At 44.6% G+C, this 14,454-nt stretch overlaps 1 protein-coding gene across 2 annotated transcripts; it reads right to left on the bottom strand.

Moving 5' to 3' along the window:
* Positions 1–5,016: 5,016 nt before the first annotated feature.
* On the bottom strand, positions 5,017–13,622 carry CUNH8orf76 (chromosome unknown C8orf76 homolog). Of its 2 annotated transcripts, XM_027891687.1 has the most exons (6): positions 13,499–13,622; positions 13,263–13,361; positions 10,747–10,890; positions 9,442–9,959; positions 6,409–6,541; positions 5,017–5,294 (listed from the first exon to the last, which is right to left on the bottom strand). In XM_027891687.1, the coding sequence occupies exons 1-6, from the start codon at positions 13,604–13,606 to the stop codon at positions 5,142–5,144; spliced, it is 1,155 nt and encodes a 384-aa protein (XP_027747488.1). In that variant the 5' UTR covers positions 13,607–13,622; the 3' UTR covers positions 5,017–5,141. The 2 variants fall into 2 exon arrangements, with proteins under 2 accessions (XP_027747488.1, XP_027747489.1); XM_027891688.1 differs by lacking the exon at positions 13,263–13,361.
* Positions 13,623–14,454: the final 832 nt, after the last annotated feature.

Genomic DNA, 14,454 nt, shown 5'->3' with positions numbered 1-14,454 from the left:
ATCTCAAGTGAGGAAAAGTTACTCATCCTTGGAAGAATGCTCAGTTTAAAGAACATTATGAAAGGTACAGGATGAACACATCCTGCTCTAGCTTCAGTGTGGGAATTTTAACCAGTGATACCAAATGTTGGAGTCCAGAGTAACAATTGCATATAATTGTAAATTCTGTACATAGCAACATTTTTTTGATTCCTTGGGAAGAAGGGAAATTTTATTTTCTTTGTTATGACAATTCTACATAATTATCTGAATATAACAACCATTCAAATAAAAGAGAAGACTTTCATTAAAATCCCTCTGAGAATCATTTTGTTTCTTAATATTCTCTTGATTTGTGCACCTTACTCTCTTCTCTTCCAAAAGCTGAAGGAGTCCCATACAGTCAGAGCCCAGGTGAAGAGCAAAGACATTTTGTTTCTTCTGAAATCAAGAGGAATAGAATTAAGGTGTCCCACCAGCCTAATTAGGATTTTTCTTCTAAATGTGATTCCGTTCACTGATCTCTTGTGGCCCAGCTGGGGGTGCTACAGAGGGGGGTGTGGGAAGAAGTTTATACACTACTACATCTGAAACCTTCATTTTCTCAGTCCATGACCTGTGAAATCCATGAAGGAGCTATTCTCATCTCTCTGGGGCAAGACAGTCTGCCTACAGAAGCTTTGGAGAACACAGCTAGTGAAAAGTGGATAAGGGTCAAGCTAATAATCCAGAAGGGTCAGTGTGAGTTAAGAGTTATTTTTGGTGGGATCAGGGAAACAGCTTGTTTTGGTTCAGGCAATGTCTGAACTTGAACATCAAATGAACAAAATTTCAGTTTTGATGGAAGACTTCACAATTTCAGCAATGCCAAAAACAGGCCCCCACGAGCATGACCACTTAGTGAGGAAGGGCAACATGATTACAGGCAGCTGCAGAAACCATCGCGAAGGCCATGACAGAATGCTGACCTACCTATCTACCTACTGCGTCCATCTGCGTCAAGAGATGTGCTCAGATAAACACTCCTACCACACACTGCACCCTCTGCAAGTTTGGGGATGACACCAAGCTGAGTGGTGCAGGTGATTCACTAGAGGGATGGGATGTTGTCCACAGGGAACTGGACAGGCTGGAGGCCCATGTGAACCCCATGAAGTTCAATAAGGCCAAGTGCAAGTTCCTGCCCCTGGGCTGGGGCAATCCACAGCACCTGCACCGAGTGGGGTGAATGGCTTGAGAGCAGCCCAGAAAGCCAGCTGTATCACTGATGAGGCAGGAAGGTCAGCTTTCTCACATCAAATGAACCTCCCTGGGACCAGGGCTTGGAGGGTGTCCTCTCCTGAATTCCAGGCACTCACCCTGACACAGAACTACATAAACTTGATGGAGTCTTAAAGTACCATCAATTTTCTTCCAGTTTCTCAGAATATCTCTCACCAGTAAACCCCATTTTACCTTACCTATTTAACCCCTCAATGACTGATGCTGTTCCCAGATTTAGTACCATTCTCAGGAACAAGGATCTTGCAAGGAAAATGGGGTGAACTGACCCAGTATCCCATCACCACGCTTACCAGGTTGGGAACTCACTTAGTCCCACCTGGGTTGCCAAATTGTTACTGAAATGGATTTGCTTGCCTTCATCTGGCTTTTGAGCTCAGTAACTGTTAAAGGATTCTCACTTGCAATGTGCAACACTAAAATTTGCTATTTAACTTAGCATGGAGTACTGATGCATGTACAAATACCAACAATAATATCATAAGAGCCAAAACATGAGGAAATCTATTACAGGCAGATGTAAAATTATGCAGAACGTAGAAGCAACAATGAAGCATTCAATGCAAGATGGAAACACAAAGCCCCCCCCGAGACATGATCAAAAACAGAAAACTGGAGTTAGAAGACGCATGCCAAAAAAGTGAGAAGGCCAAAAAAGGACGAACTGAAGTAGCTGAGATGAGAGATGGCCAGGCACAAGTTGGACAAAGGAATATTTTATAGCCCCAGTGCAATAAACACTGGTTATTTGGAACAGTAACTATGTGACACATACAGAACAACATTCATCTTGTTTTCTTTGCAGTCGTTAAAACCAACATTTTTGCTTTATTGTTATGAGAAAATACTGCCTGTTCTTAACAAATGCCACTTGCCTTTGACTCCTGGAGCCAGTGGGAGTTAACCCTTGTGTTCCCAACCTGAGAGACAACCTCAGGTCAAACAACTTGCACACGCACCAAAAAGTTTCCAAATCCCCTGTATCTGTTTCCAAATCTGCCATGTATTTTGGACATCTCCATCACAAAATGACAACATTTGGCAAGTATTTAATTTGCTGCTAAAACAGTTCCAATGCTATTTGTGGAGGCAAATCTTATGGCGAGTTCCCATTAAATATCTATACAGACCTGGTTCCATAAAAGCTGTGTTCTGGTGCCCTAACTACTGAATCTACTCCACAGCTGAGGCAGAAAAAATGACAGCCTTTTCATGTGGCTACTCATGACCTTAAGTTTAAGAGAAAACTGGGAGATGTCCCTGTTTCATTTTTTTGCTGACATGTTTAGCGTTAACCTTTCTATATTTGCTGTCTTCGCTGTAATATTCTACTGTTGATGCCAACATTGTAATTAATTTACAGCACATTATGGACAGTCCCTACTGAAAACTTACACCACCACTTAGTCTTAAAAGCATTCCCAGCCCTTCAGGTGGCCTTCAGTGCCACCCGACCATAGCGCTGCACAAACGCACACAAAAACCTCCACAAAAACCTCCACCTAGCGAAGCACACGCATGACTAAACCAAGGACTCTGCAGTGCACTATGAGTGCACTAATGCTCACCGAGTGTACCTGCCAACTCATCATCTTTCGTAATGGGCTGACCAGGATGTGGTTTAATCACATTAGCTCACCAAACTATCAAAGATAATTTGACGTGGCTGAAGCTGATATTCCATTTTTCTGGAGAGGTTTCAGTCGACTTAGCAGAGGGCTACACCACACCAAGGGTTCAGTCTCGTCATCAGTGACATAGACAAAGGGATCGAGTGCACCCTCAGCAAGCTTGAAGATGACACCAGGCTGAGTGGTGCAGTTGACACACCTGAAGGATTGGATGCCACCCAGAGGGACCTGGACAAGCTGGAGAAGTGGACCCATGGAATCTCGTGAGGTTTAACAAGACCGAGTGCAACATGCTGCACCTGGGTCAGGGCAACCCCTGGTAGCAATCCAGGCTGGGGGATGGAAAAGACGGAGAGCAGCCCTGCTGAGAAGGACTTGGGGGTGCTGGTGGATGAGAGGCTCAACATGAGCCAGCAATATGAGTTTGCAGCCCAGAAAGACAAAGGTGTTCTGGGCTGCGTCAAAAGCTGTGTGGGCAGCAGGGCGAGGGAAGTGATTCTGCCCCTCTGCTCTGCTTGGTGAGTTCCCACCTGGAGCACTGAATCCAGCTCTGGGCCCCCAGCACAGAAAGGACATGGACCTGTTGGAGCAAGTCCAGAGAAGGGCACCAGGATGATCAGGGAGATGGAGCACCTCTGCTATGAGGAAAGGCTGAGAGAGTTGGTGCTCTGCAGCCTGAAGCAGGGATGGCTCCAGGGAGACCTTACTGCAACCTTCCAGTACTGAAGACGGCTATGAGAGCTGGAGAGGGACTTTTTACAAGGATATGTAGTGACAAGACAAGGGGGGATGGTGTCAAACTGAAAGAGGGCAGATTCAGATTAGATATACAGAAGAAATCCTCTACTATGAGGGTGGTGAGGCACTGGAACAGGCTGCCCAGAGAAGCTGTGGCTACCCCATCCCTGGAAGTGTTCAAGGCCAGGTTGGATGGGGCTTTGAGCAACCTGGTCTAGGGGAAGGTGTCCCTGCTTGGAACAAGATGATCTTTAATGTCTCTTCCAATCCAAACCATTCTGTGATTAGTGCCAGGTTCCCTAATCAGTATTTCCAAGATTGAAAATTCACCTAAAAGAAGCAGAAACAATTCACACATGGTGAATTACCATTCAACTGCGAGCTATTTAAATTTTCAGCACTCGTTAGTACTTCAGAAAGAAAACACAGGAAAACATGAACAAAAGTGACAGCAAAATATGTCTAGAAGATTCCTAGTTTTAAACTACATCCATTATAGAACACTTTTATAAAAAGGTACAGTTTAAGAGAAGATGGGGGGAAGAGCACATCATGTATGTCCGGAATGTAAACTATTTCCAGTGAAACAAACTACAGGAGAATCTTTGCCCTTTTCTGTAGAAGCCCAAAGCACAGCAGCATCGGTGTGCTTGGGGCTTTCTTTTTGCATCAGAAAGCGAAGTGATGCAAATTCACTATCAACTGAATGCACAACAGAAGGAGCTGCAAGAGGCAGAAACAACACTGCCAGTTTTCACAGCAAAGATTTTCCTTGCAAGGCTTTTACAAAGGATATGATCTGACTAAACACTCTTCAGTACACATATAAACAACCTTGACAGTTTTTCTTCTCCCCCATCTAAGCACACTGAAGACAAGACCATAGCTTGTTCTACGCCTGCTTTGAAGAGAAAAAAAAATATGCTAGTTCTAAGTGAAATATTTACTACTTTACTACTTTACTTTCTTCCTAAAACATATGGAATTATTGACAATTTCTCATCATAAATATATTTAGGATTTCTAGCTATCCATCTCTGAACAGAAAATTACTATTACTTAAATTACCTAAGAAAATGGCTAATTCCATGGCTTTAAATGCAACAACATTGAATTTGATACCAAGAAACTTTCAAATTGCACATCATAAAGAAAGCCTTCCGTCCCACTGGCATTGCAGGCCTCAAAAAAATCACAGGTGCTTCAAACACAAACTGGTGAGGTTTATGATGGAAAGTTACCTCTGAAAGCTGAAATGAAAGCTTGATTTTATACTGGACTCCTCATAATTTTAAATACAAACCACCAGTGAACAAAGAAAATGATGCAAGGTTAAGAGTTTAAATGCAGAGATTTATATCCATTCCTGAAAGACATACAAAAAGAATTCTTAAAAAATGCAATATGAACTTTATTGCATGAATCATGCCATAATCATTTGGAGATACAAGAATAAATACAACAAAACCTTTAAGTTACTAAAGGTGGGAGATATAACTGACTGTCAAAGTGTCATAAATCATCTTGGAGATTACCGAACCATTTGACTTCAAATTCCACGATCGAAGCATTTACCAATGATGACAATGCTGAAGGGCCTATGCATTTTACCTCACCCTGAAGCTCCTCTTTTAGTTTTTCTGGTATAAGATCCTGCCCCATAACCTGCAATAAGAGTAAAAAAGATGACTGGAAACAAGAAAACAACTTGCAGAAAAAACCAGCAAACGTGGCATTAATAAGAGATCTTTATGAGGAAAGCCCTTGTCACATGAATCACACACCATCCTGGAGAAGCTCCCAGGTCATGCTCAAGTTGCCTGCCTGCGGAATTCTGCAGTGCACAGGGAGAGCTGAGCCCAAGCCTCACAGCTGCACAGCCCCTCCCAGCTTCTGGCTCTGCTTGCACGGCGTGGGGGGGGTTCACTCTGAACAGCAGCGGAAATCTCAATGCCAACTCTGCATTCAGTGCTCACCTCGCATCAGCATCAACACTCTGAGCTCCTCCTCGGGCGTGTCCAAGAAAAGGGAAGTTTCTTTCCTTAGCCTTTTCCAACCCTGAGACAGCCTGCATGCTACTGCCCTCTCATGGATACAATCCCATAGACTGACTGCCAGCCCGGCAGTGGCTCAGCTGTCACTAACTAAAGCTGTAATGCTGGCAGCAAAGTTAGAACCTTGCTGGCTCCCTTTAGTTCCTTAAGACAGAAGTCAGAAGCTTCATAAACAGCACTAAAAATGTATAATCTCTATGAATAAAATCATGCAATATTATTCTCTTCCTTTGTATTTCTTTAAACTAGAACCCAGTACACCAAACAGAACAAAGAAACGTAAAATATTGTCTCTGTTTTTTTCTGAAAATATGTAATACATTTTCTGGAAGTGTTTAATACTGCAGTGGCCATCAAAGTAATCTCCACTTCCATTTCAGACTTGTGATTCACTTTGGGGCATCTAAAACTCCTGAGATAAAATGTGGATCCCAGGAAATGCACAGCAATGATGCATCTGCAAATACAAGTCCGGTGAGAAACTTAACAACCCTGAACATTCCTGCAAGGAGAGTCTCAGCAGATCAGAGATAGATACACCTGTGACGCAGGGCAGAGCTCCGTAGGCATCCCTGTCAGATCCAGATAACACACTGCCAGCAGCCCGCCCCAGCTAATTTCCCTTCTGCCCTGGCACAGTTCAGTAGCTCAGGAGGGTGTCACGCTTACAGGACCACCAGTCTGCACAGAGCTGAGAACCTGCCCACAACGAAACATCCCCTCACCTTGGTCATCAACAGCAAGGAGTTTTCATCGAAACCAAGTCGTGCCACTTTGTCATCGATTTCTTTTTGGCCTTTTCTGTTGTTCTCAAGCACAAAGGACGACTGTTGCAACTGCGTAAGCTGAAATAGAAGCCTGGAAAAAGAAAAGCAGTTAAAAATTGGCACGGCTGGCAAAAGAGTAAGTCAGCAGACCTAAACCCAACTAATATGTAGTACTTTAAAACAGCCATTCCTGACTTTAGCTGACTGGAAAAAGTAAATACATCTGTATTAATCCACGATGGCTACAGAGTATCTGTGCTATGAGAGACCTGCTGAGAAGTATTTTTAAAAAACAACATGCCAAGTATCTCTGGTTGCTCTGCACAAACGTTTTGCTGCCCATGTCTTTGTCACACCGTTCAAAAGTGCGGCTCAGACCTGTGATGATAACTGCACCCACCAGGTGTCCCACATCCTTACTGCAGCCTAACAAGACAGCAGCACACTTTTTTCCTATGCAGTGATTGTTTTTGTAACCTGAAAAACTGCAAATGTGGGGGTTTTAGATAAATATCTAACATCCTCCCCATACAGGCCAAACCTGGAATATTTTCTGGAAGCTTTCATCGCAGTTTTATGTGCAAGCAGTGCCCCAGAAGTCACCATCACCATTCAGTGAAGGGTAGACATTGTGCTTATGACATGGCTTCATGCCACAGAGTCCCATCACCAACTGCTCCTCCAGAGAGAGCAGTGGCAGTTTCCAGAGTCTTCCTCACACAAGGACTGTAAAATGTCAGAGTATCCATATGTTTGTCTCAAATCTGCTTGTCAGGTGGATTAACAGGTATTCTGCTTATTTTACCCTTCTAGGAATTTCCTTTGAACTCTCTGTAATTCACAATGGGCATTATTGTAGGGATAAATATTGGAGATTTTATTACGGTCCAGAGAAAGGCCACAGAGATGATCAGAGGACTGGGAAGCCTGGCATTCAAAGAATGGCTGGGAGAACTGGGTTTGTTCAGACCTGAGAAAAGGAGTCTTAGGGGAGACCTTATCACCGTGTTTCAGTATTTAAGGGGTGGCTACAAAGACAATGGAGACTTCCTTTTTGCAAGGAGCCACACGGGAAAGATGAAAAGTAATAGGTATATGTTAATTCTAAGGAGTTTCCAACTGGACATGAGAGGAAATTTTTTTACAATAAGAACAATCAGCCAGTGAATAATCTCAGGAATGTTGTGGATTCTCCAGCGTTGGACATTTTTAAGATTCAGCCAGACAGGGTACTGGGCCATCTTGCCTAGATCATGTTTTTGCCAAGAAAGGTTGGACTAGATGATCCTTGAGGTCCCTTCCAACTTGGTATTCTATGATTCTACAATATTCCACCAAGGGATCATTGGAACTTGGCTGTGATGTTACTGAAACCATGTTTAATTCAAGCTTTATGCATAAAGAACAACAACAATTTTTTTCACACATTTACTTAAGTTAAGTGAAGCTGGTGTTACAATAATGGTGTGCGGTTTTTATGGAGAAGACTCAAGATCTTAGATGAAAACTTTCACCTGAGCAGTATAAACATCAAAATTCACAAGTCTGAACCAACAAACCATCTGTCAATTCAGTAAAGTTTTGACTGGGAAATTCAAAGTAAAACTGGAAAGTATTTTTAATTAATAAAATTTTATGTTTCAAAATTTGCATCAAAACAATGTAAGAAAGGATAAAATATCTTTAAAAATTTACACAATTTCTTCAATTTTTTTTCAAAACTAGGAGAGCTGACTATTCATGATGCTTTAACACAGAACCTTATTTCCTACAAAAAGCAATACTAACATCCCTTTCCCAGGTACGATTTATCCTGCAACATATGTTTATGCAACATTTACATCCCAGTTAAAATCCAGCAGCCCTGAAAATGTTAGACAGCCTATATAATGTGTAAGCCCTGGGCAGGGAAGAAGCTTACCCTGAACAAGTGTATCTGCAAATACAAACCACAGTAACACTCTGTGAAACTGTGCAGCCAAGCAAGGAAATGCCACCATTTGGAATTGGCTCAATCCTGAACCATACACGTTGAAACAAGCAACACAAATTGTTACTATGAATGTACCTGTAATATTCAATATCAGTAGTAAATCAGTTAACTTCTTCCAAGTAGCAATTAAGGTCTCTGTCTCTTAGTCTGAGTACAGTTAAAAGCTACTGCATGGGTTTTTTTATATTTCCTAAATCTTGCCCTAACAGGGCAGTTATGAAGTGTTCTCTGTAAACATTTGTGGAAGTTCCTAAGATGCCTTTAAATACATTCAGTGACTAATATATTACTGAGAGGCAAGAGGGGGAACAAAACATCCAAGATTATTTTAATAAAGTTCCTAATTATCTCTTCGAAAGATTATGTTTTGGGGATTTTTGCTGTGTGCAAGAGTTTTAGGAAGAGGGGAAAGAAAAGGAAAGATCATTTTAATGCAGCCCTGTCAATCAGTTGTCACAGAGTTCATTTTTCAACCTCATCCATTATGCAGATTGGGGTATTATTATGAAATACATTTTCACTCAAGCATGAGGCTTCAAGCAAATAAGACAGGTGGCACTTGCAGAAGGAAGACTGGCTGTGCCTTCCCTTTGGGGCACTTCTGCTGCTGCATCTTTAATATCAGACCAGGGATCAGCCATGGTCTAACAGGAGCATTTGTTGAAGAACACACCCCTTTGTACATAATTACTTGAAAAGATTCACATTATAAGCTCATTAAAAAACGCTTTACTTCTCAACTGCACGTGACACTGGTTTATTCTTTCCACTCAGATTTAGACTCTTCACAGCTCCCATGCTAGTAGACTTTCCTTTTTAGACCTGCAGCAATAGCAGAGTGCTTCTAAGTTAGTGTTGCCAATTCTGAAACAAACATTTAAACTGAAAATGTAATCTGAAAACAATAAGGCTGGGAAAAATATGCTTCACATTGTTCTCGACTGGGAGAAGTTAAGATTATTCTAAGAATACATATAATATTCTTATTCTAAGAATACCTTGCTCTGATAAATGAGGCACATGCTTTTATCCCAACTTTCTTCAACATGTTCTGCTTCCAGGACTCAGAATCTGCACATTTCCCTTCATCCATCCTTTCCAGTTCTCCCAAAGTGCAGAGGAATTCTTTCACCACTTGGCTGCTGCTACGAGTCACTGCATTCTCCTCCTTTGTTTCTGCAGCAAGGCTGGACCAAGGGCCTTCTTTCTGGCTGTCTGATTGGTGAGGCTGCAAATTAATCTCTCTTCCAGTCAGTGTTTTGAAATGACTGTCACTTACACTAACCTCTTCAGAACGATTTCGATTTGTTCCTGGAACGACTAATGGAGACAAATTCTGTAAAAGGCCCATATAAGCTTCAGCAAGAAATTTCCAGAACCAGGGGTTGAAAGGATGTAAGCAGATCAGTTGCTGCAGACACAAGATCTTTTTTTCTACATTTTCCACACCCTGGTAAATGGAAAACTGCAGGTTGAGAACCGTCGTTAAGTGATCTGTGTTGGTAGCGCGGTTTCTCTAGAAACAAAAGATAACAGATTAAAAACAGGAGTAGAACAGAATCATCCTTCAGAGTGTAAGAAAATGTCTCCCTAAATAAAGACATACAAACACCACAAGGTAAATTTAAATTGTACAAATGGTGCTCTTAATTTTAAATGATACGATGGGATACAGATCTTGCATGATCGAGCTGACAGCATTCCCTCAAGCTTCCTTGTCCCACTCCGAAGGCAAGAAGGTCCCAAATGCTGTCATTTGTTTATTTGCCTTCAGTGTTACACAGCTGCCTTTCTTTGCAGTATAAATACCTTTTATATAAAATAAACAGCATCAGTAAAATTCTAGCAGAATTCAGAGCCTCTAGATATTTTCCTTTAAGGGAAAAACTCAAATTGTGCCTAGATACTCTTCTTGGTGGCAGTTTGGCAGTAAGTATATGGAAATAAAAGAGAGTTTTAAACTGTCACTTTTATAGTGGAAAGATTTAAGCACTCATTTATCCCCTTTCTTATAATTCCTATTACATTGCATTAATTCTGCCTGGCAGAGCATGATATTTAGTCCCTTCCAGGACTACCAGCTTCCCTGCACAGGGAGCTCATTGTGGTACAGGGTGTTCTGATTTCCAAAGAGTGATTATATCTGCAGTGACAGTTACCCTCTGTTTACCAAATACTCTGAGCACTGAACATCCTGAAGGATTATACAAATGAAAATTATTTTTCCAGAAAATGGTCCATATAAAAGAACTACTGGCAATGTTTTAAAATTCAAAGCCTAAAAGAGAGACTGCATTATTTACCATTTTTTCTGCAATATCCAGAGCCTCCTTGTGCCTTCCTAAGCGAGATAAACAGCGAGCCTGGCCCTCTTGGACATCCCGTCTCATTGCAATGTTGCCGGGAGGTAAGAGCTGTAGGCAGTTTGAGTATTCACACAGGGCTTTCTGGGAGTGTCCACAAGAAGAAAAGCCAAACAAAACAGCGAGAGATTTTTCATTTAAAAGCAAGCCTGACAGTATGATTTGTTTATGACTACAGTCACAAAGGGAATTCAGGACCTGAAGTCCACATTTTTGTTTCTTCAGACTCAGCTACCACCTGTGCCAGATGCAGACGAGGCCCCAGTGCAACACAGCCAAGTTTGGATGGTGATGAGCAGCCTCAATTCTAACTCATGTTTAGGCCGCAGCAGGGTTCACCACACATCTGTCCACCTCTCTCCCACCAGCCTGGATCCAGAAGGGACCATTTACTGACCTGGGTAATATGTGACACAAGGCATCCTTCTACCAGCTACCAGTGCAATCCTCATCCTAAGTCTGGGGGATCTTGTTTCAAATCCATGACCTTCTCCATGGGAAGGTTTGAACCTGCAAGGACCTCACCTCACATAATCAGTAACTCAGAGAATACAGCAAGGAAGTTGAATCTCCATTGTTTCTGTAGGGTGGTTCTAATGTGCATGAAATAAATATTAATTGGGCTAAGGAAAAAGACAAGAATGAGTAATACTGCTGTAGCTTAACGCTCAGGGCACTCACTGGGACTCCAATTAACATTTAAATACATTAAATTAAGTATTCAGTGAAGCTAAGTCTAGAATCTTGATTCCTCCCCCTTTGTGTAAATGCTCAGATGAGAAGACTAAAGAGCAGTGCTCATTCTCCCATCTCTCAAAATGAATATTTAATTATTCCCTGCAAACTTTAATGGTTCCAACAGAAAAAGCTTCCAGGAGGCATACCCTAAATACTTCCTAGCAAAATGGCTGAAACATTTTTTTCCCTGGTGTTAAGCTCACATTCCTTCTCAAGCAAAAGAGGGAGCTCTCTGCCCAGTGCGTGCAGCAGCCACTGGTGAAAATGGATCAGAGGGTTTGAGGACAACCCTGTTTGCCTTTTTACCTGACAAAGGGTGTAACCTGGCAAGGATCAGGCATTATGAATCCCAAGCAGATTCTACAGTCCTAAAAATGGGCACAGCTTAGATCCCTGCTGTCCTTGGCATTTCCTACCACGTGGCCTAGCCTGAAGTAAAAAAGTATTCACAAAAGTGAAGAGATTACTGCCCCCATTTATATATTTCCAGACCCCTTTCTAAGGACAGTGCTTTTAAATCCTTTAATTTTATGTGCAGTCTAGTTCTGGTTCTTGTTCTGCTACAGTGATCTAGGTTAGCAGTAAGACTGAAAACATTTTTAACATGGATCACTGCAACAAAAAAAGAGTCTGTTCCATTTAATAGATTTGAAGAGGGGTCATTCTTTCCTGAGAGGGAACCATAGCACATAAGGAGAAATCTGCTCTTCCTGAGGGTCACTAGCCAGGTCTGACTGCAGCCTGAGGCATCTCTCCTCTCAGCACACTTTTATGAATCCCTTCAGGGCACCTCAGCTGAGAGTGGAAAAGATCTCTCAGGTATACAGTACTGCTGGAATAGGAATAACATTATGGTCAGCGTGGTCAGTGCCAACTGAGGTACTGAAAGATCCACAAATCCAATGGGCAAGGCAAAAGGAGCAGGGTCCGAAGTCAGCTGAGGGCTTTGAAATCAGGGAGCCTGTAATGCAAACCATGGGCTGGAACGGGAAGCTATTACAGCTGAAACACGGGCAGGAGCTGCTGATTTCAACAAGGAAACAAGGTAATGAGAGACCGGATCCTGCAAATAGGACTGCAAACGGCAGGGAAGCAGGGATGATGAGGAACGCGGCTCAGGAAGCACCCAGTGAGGAGAGGTCTTGGACAGGAGGCAGGAACAGCAGCGGGCACCATCAGTGCACGGCAAAAGCACGGGCAGCCATCCGGAGCGGGCGGAGGCAGCAGAGCCGGGGCGATTCATGGTGGGGCTGACACTACTGCTACCTGACAGCGGGAGGAGCTCCGAGAAAGGTGACCCGCAGCCAGGCTCCGACAGCCTGTGTGGGACATGGCATCACACCCAGGAGCTGAGAAACCCACACGCCAAGCTCTGTCTGACCACGACTCCCACGGCCTCAAACACCCTCCCCGCTCAGGCTGAGCAGCTCAGACGCGCACGCCGGGCCGGGATCAGTTCCGGGGCAGCGCGGGTTCCTGCCCGGTTTGCTCCATGCTGGCTCCAGGGATGGATGGGGGCGGCACGGACGGAGCCCGGCCGGGGCTGCCGTGCTTTCACCACGACCCAGGAGCTACCGAGCCGGCCTAACCACGGCACAGCCCCCCGGGCCGCGGCACATCCCGCACGTTCGTGCCGGGTCAGCGCGCCAGGGGCTGCAGGGCCGCCCCGGGATATGTTCCCACAGATTCCCTCCCCCCGGCCCCCGCCCTGGGCATACCTCAAAGTCCCGCTGCCGGTACGCCCAGTCCGCCCGGAACTTGCTGCCCGTGACCCCTTCGGCGCCATCCTCGTCCCCGCCGTCCTCGCCGAGGAACCACTGCGGGCACACCGAGCACAGCGGGCCCGTCACGGGCTGCGCCGCGCCCGCCCTGCCCGCCCGCGCTGCCCCCGCCGCCCCGGCCCCTCACCCGGGGCTCGCAGTGCCCGGCGCCGCGGGCAGCCCCGGCCCCTCACCCGGGGCTCGCAGTGCCTGGCGCCGCGGGCAGCCCCGGCCCCGCCGCCCGAGCGCCGCTCCCGGCTCGGGGAGAACAGGGAATCCTCGAACTGCGGGCCCAGCTCCATCGCTCCCAGCGCGCCCTCCGCCCGCCCCGCGCCGGGTCAGGGGGAGGAGATCGGTCCGCGGGCACCTTGAGGGGAGGGCTCTTTATTAAATGCCGAACCGGAGCCCCGTGTGCTTTGATAACTTTGATAACTGCGTCACTGTGGAGTTGCTCTGTGAGCATCTCGGCCCGGTGCCAGTGCAGGGGTGAGGGGGAGTGTGTTTTGGTAAGTTTTTCCTTTGGTTTCAGTTCTGTCCCGAAGCAGAAGGGGAAACTTGTGTGTAACCTGCTCTAGGTGACCATCCTTTGGAGCTGGACTAGATCTCCAGAGGTCCCTTCTAACCCTAACAATTTGGTGATTCTGTGAAATCTCAGGCTTTCCACAACAGGCTTTTCCAGAGGCCCCTACACTGTGCTATGGGAGATGGGGACATGACCAAGTGAAGATTGATCCTAGACCTTCAGGATATCAAGACTCAGGCACAAGGACTGCTCACTGACGGTGCCCAGGTGAGGCTGTACCTGCCCCAGCTGTCTGCCCTGCTTCAGGGTACTACTGTGCACATAGTGCTGTTTTAAAGGTACTGCAGTGCTGTTTCTTCTCTCCAACTTGCCTGTCCATCTATCCAGAAAGGTCCATTTTATCTCATCTAATCACCACACAGGTCTGGATGTGGTGAGCTGAAAAATTCTTCCTTAACCTGCAAAAGGGACAGATAAACTTCTCTATACCAGAACAGCTTTTGAGGCCAAAGCACTGCTTGTATGGATGATTGTAAAAGTTCCCTTCTAGTAGATGTTATAAGTTAGTTTAAGAATTTAGACAACTTAGTTCCAATTAAAAATTGATAAATTTATTAAGCAAGCGAT

The sequence above is a fragment of the Empidonax traillii genome, unplaced genomic scaffold, assembly GCF_003031625.1.
Source record: "Empidonax traillii isolate 1590-97213 ecotype Southwest subspecies unplaced genomic scaffold, ASM303162v1 scaffold325:size649781, whole genome shotgun sequence".
NCBI lineage: Eukaryota > Metazoa > Chordata > Aves > Passeriformes > Tyrannidae > Empidonax > Empidonax traillii.
Note: the sequence above shows the minus strand (reverse complement) of the source record. Positions and strands in the feature narration are given on the sequence as shown.

What these genes read in the sequence shown, in the direction of transcription:
- CUNH8orf76 (XM_027891687.1), bottom strand. Translation starts at nt 13,606, where the DNA reads ATGGAGCTGGGCCCGCAGTTCGAGGATTCCCTGTTCTCCCCGAGCCGG. An exon ending in CCAGGCACTGCGAGCCCCGG is followed by an intron (nt 13,362 to 13,498) that starts GTGAGGGGCCGG and finishes GTGTGCCCGCAG; the next exon opens with TGGTTCCTCGGCGAGGACGG. An exon ending in ACCGGCAGCGGGACTTTGAG is followed by an intron (nt 10,891 to 13,262) that starts GTATGCCCAGGG and finishes GGACACTCCCAG; the next exon opens with AAAGCCCTGTGTGAATACTC.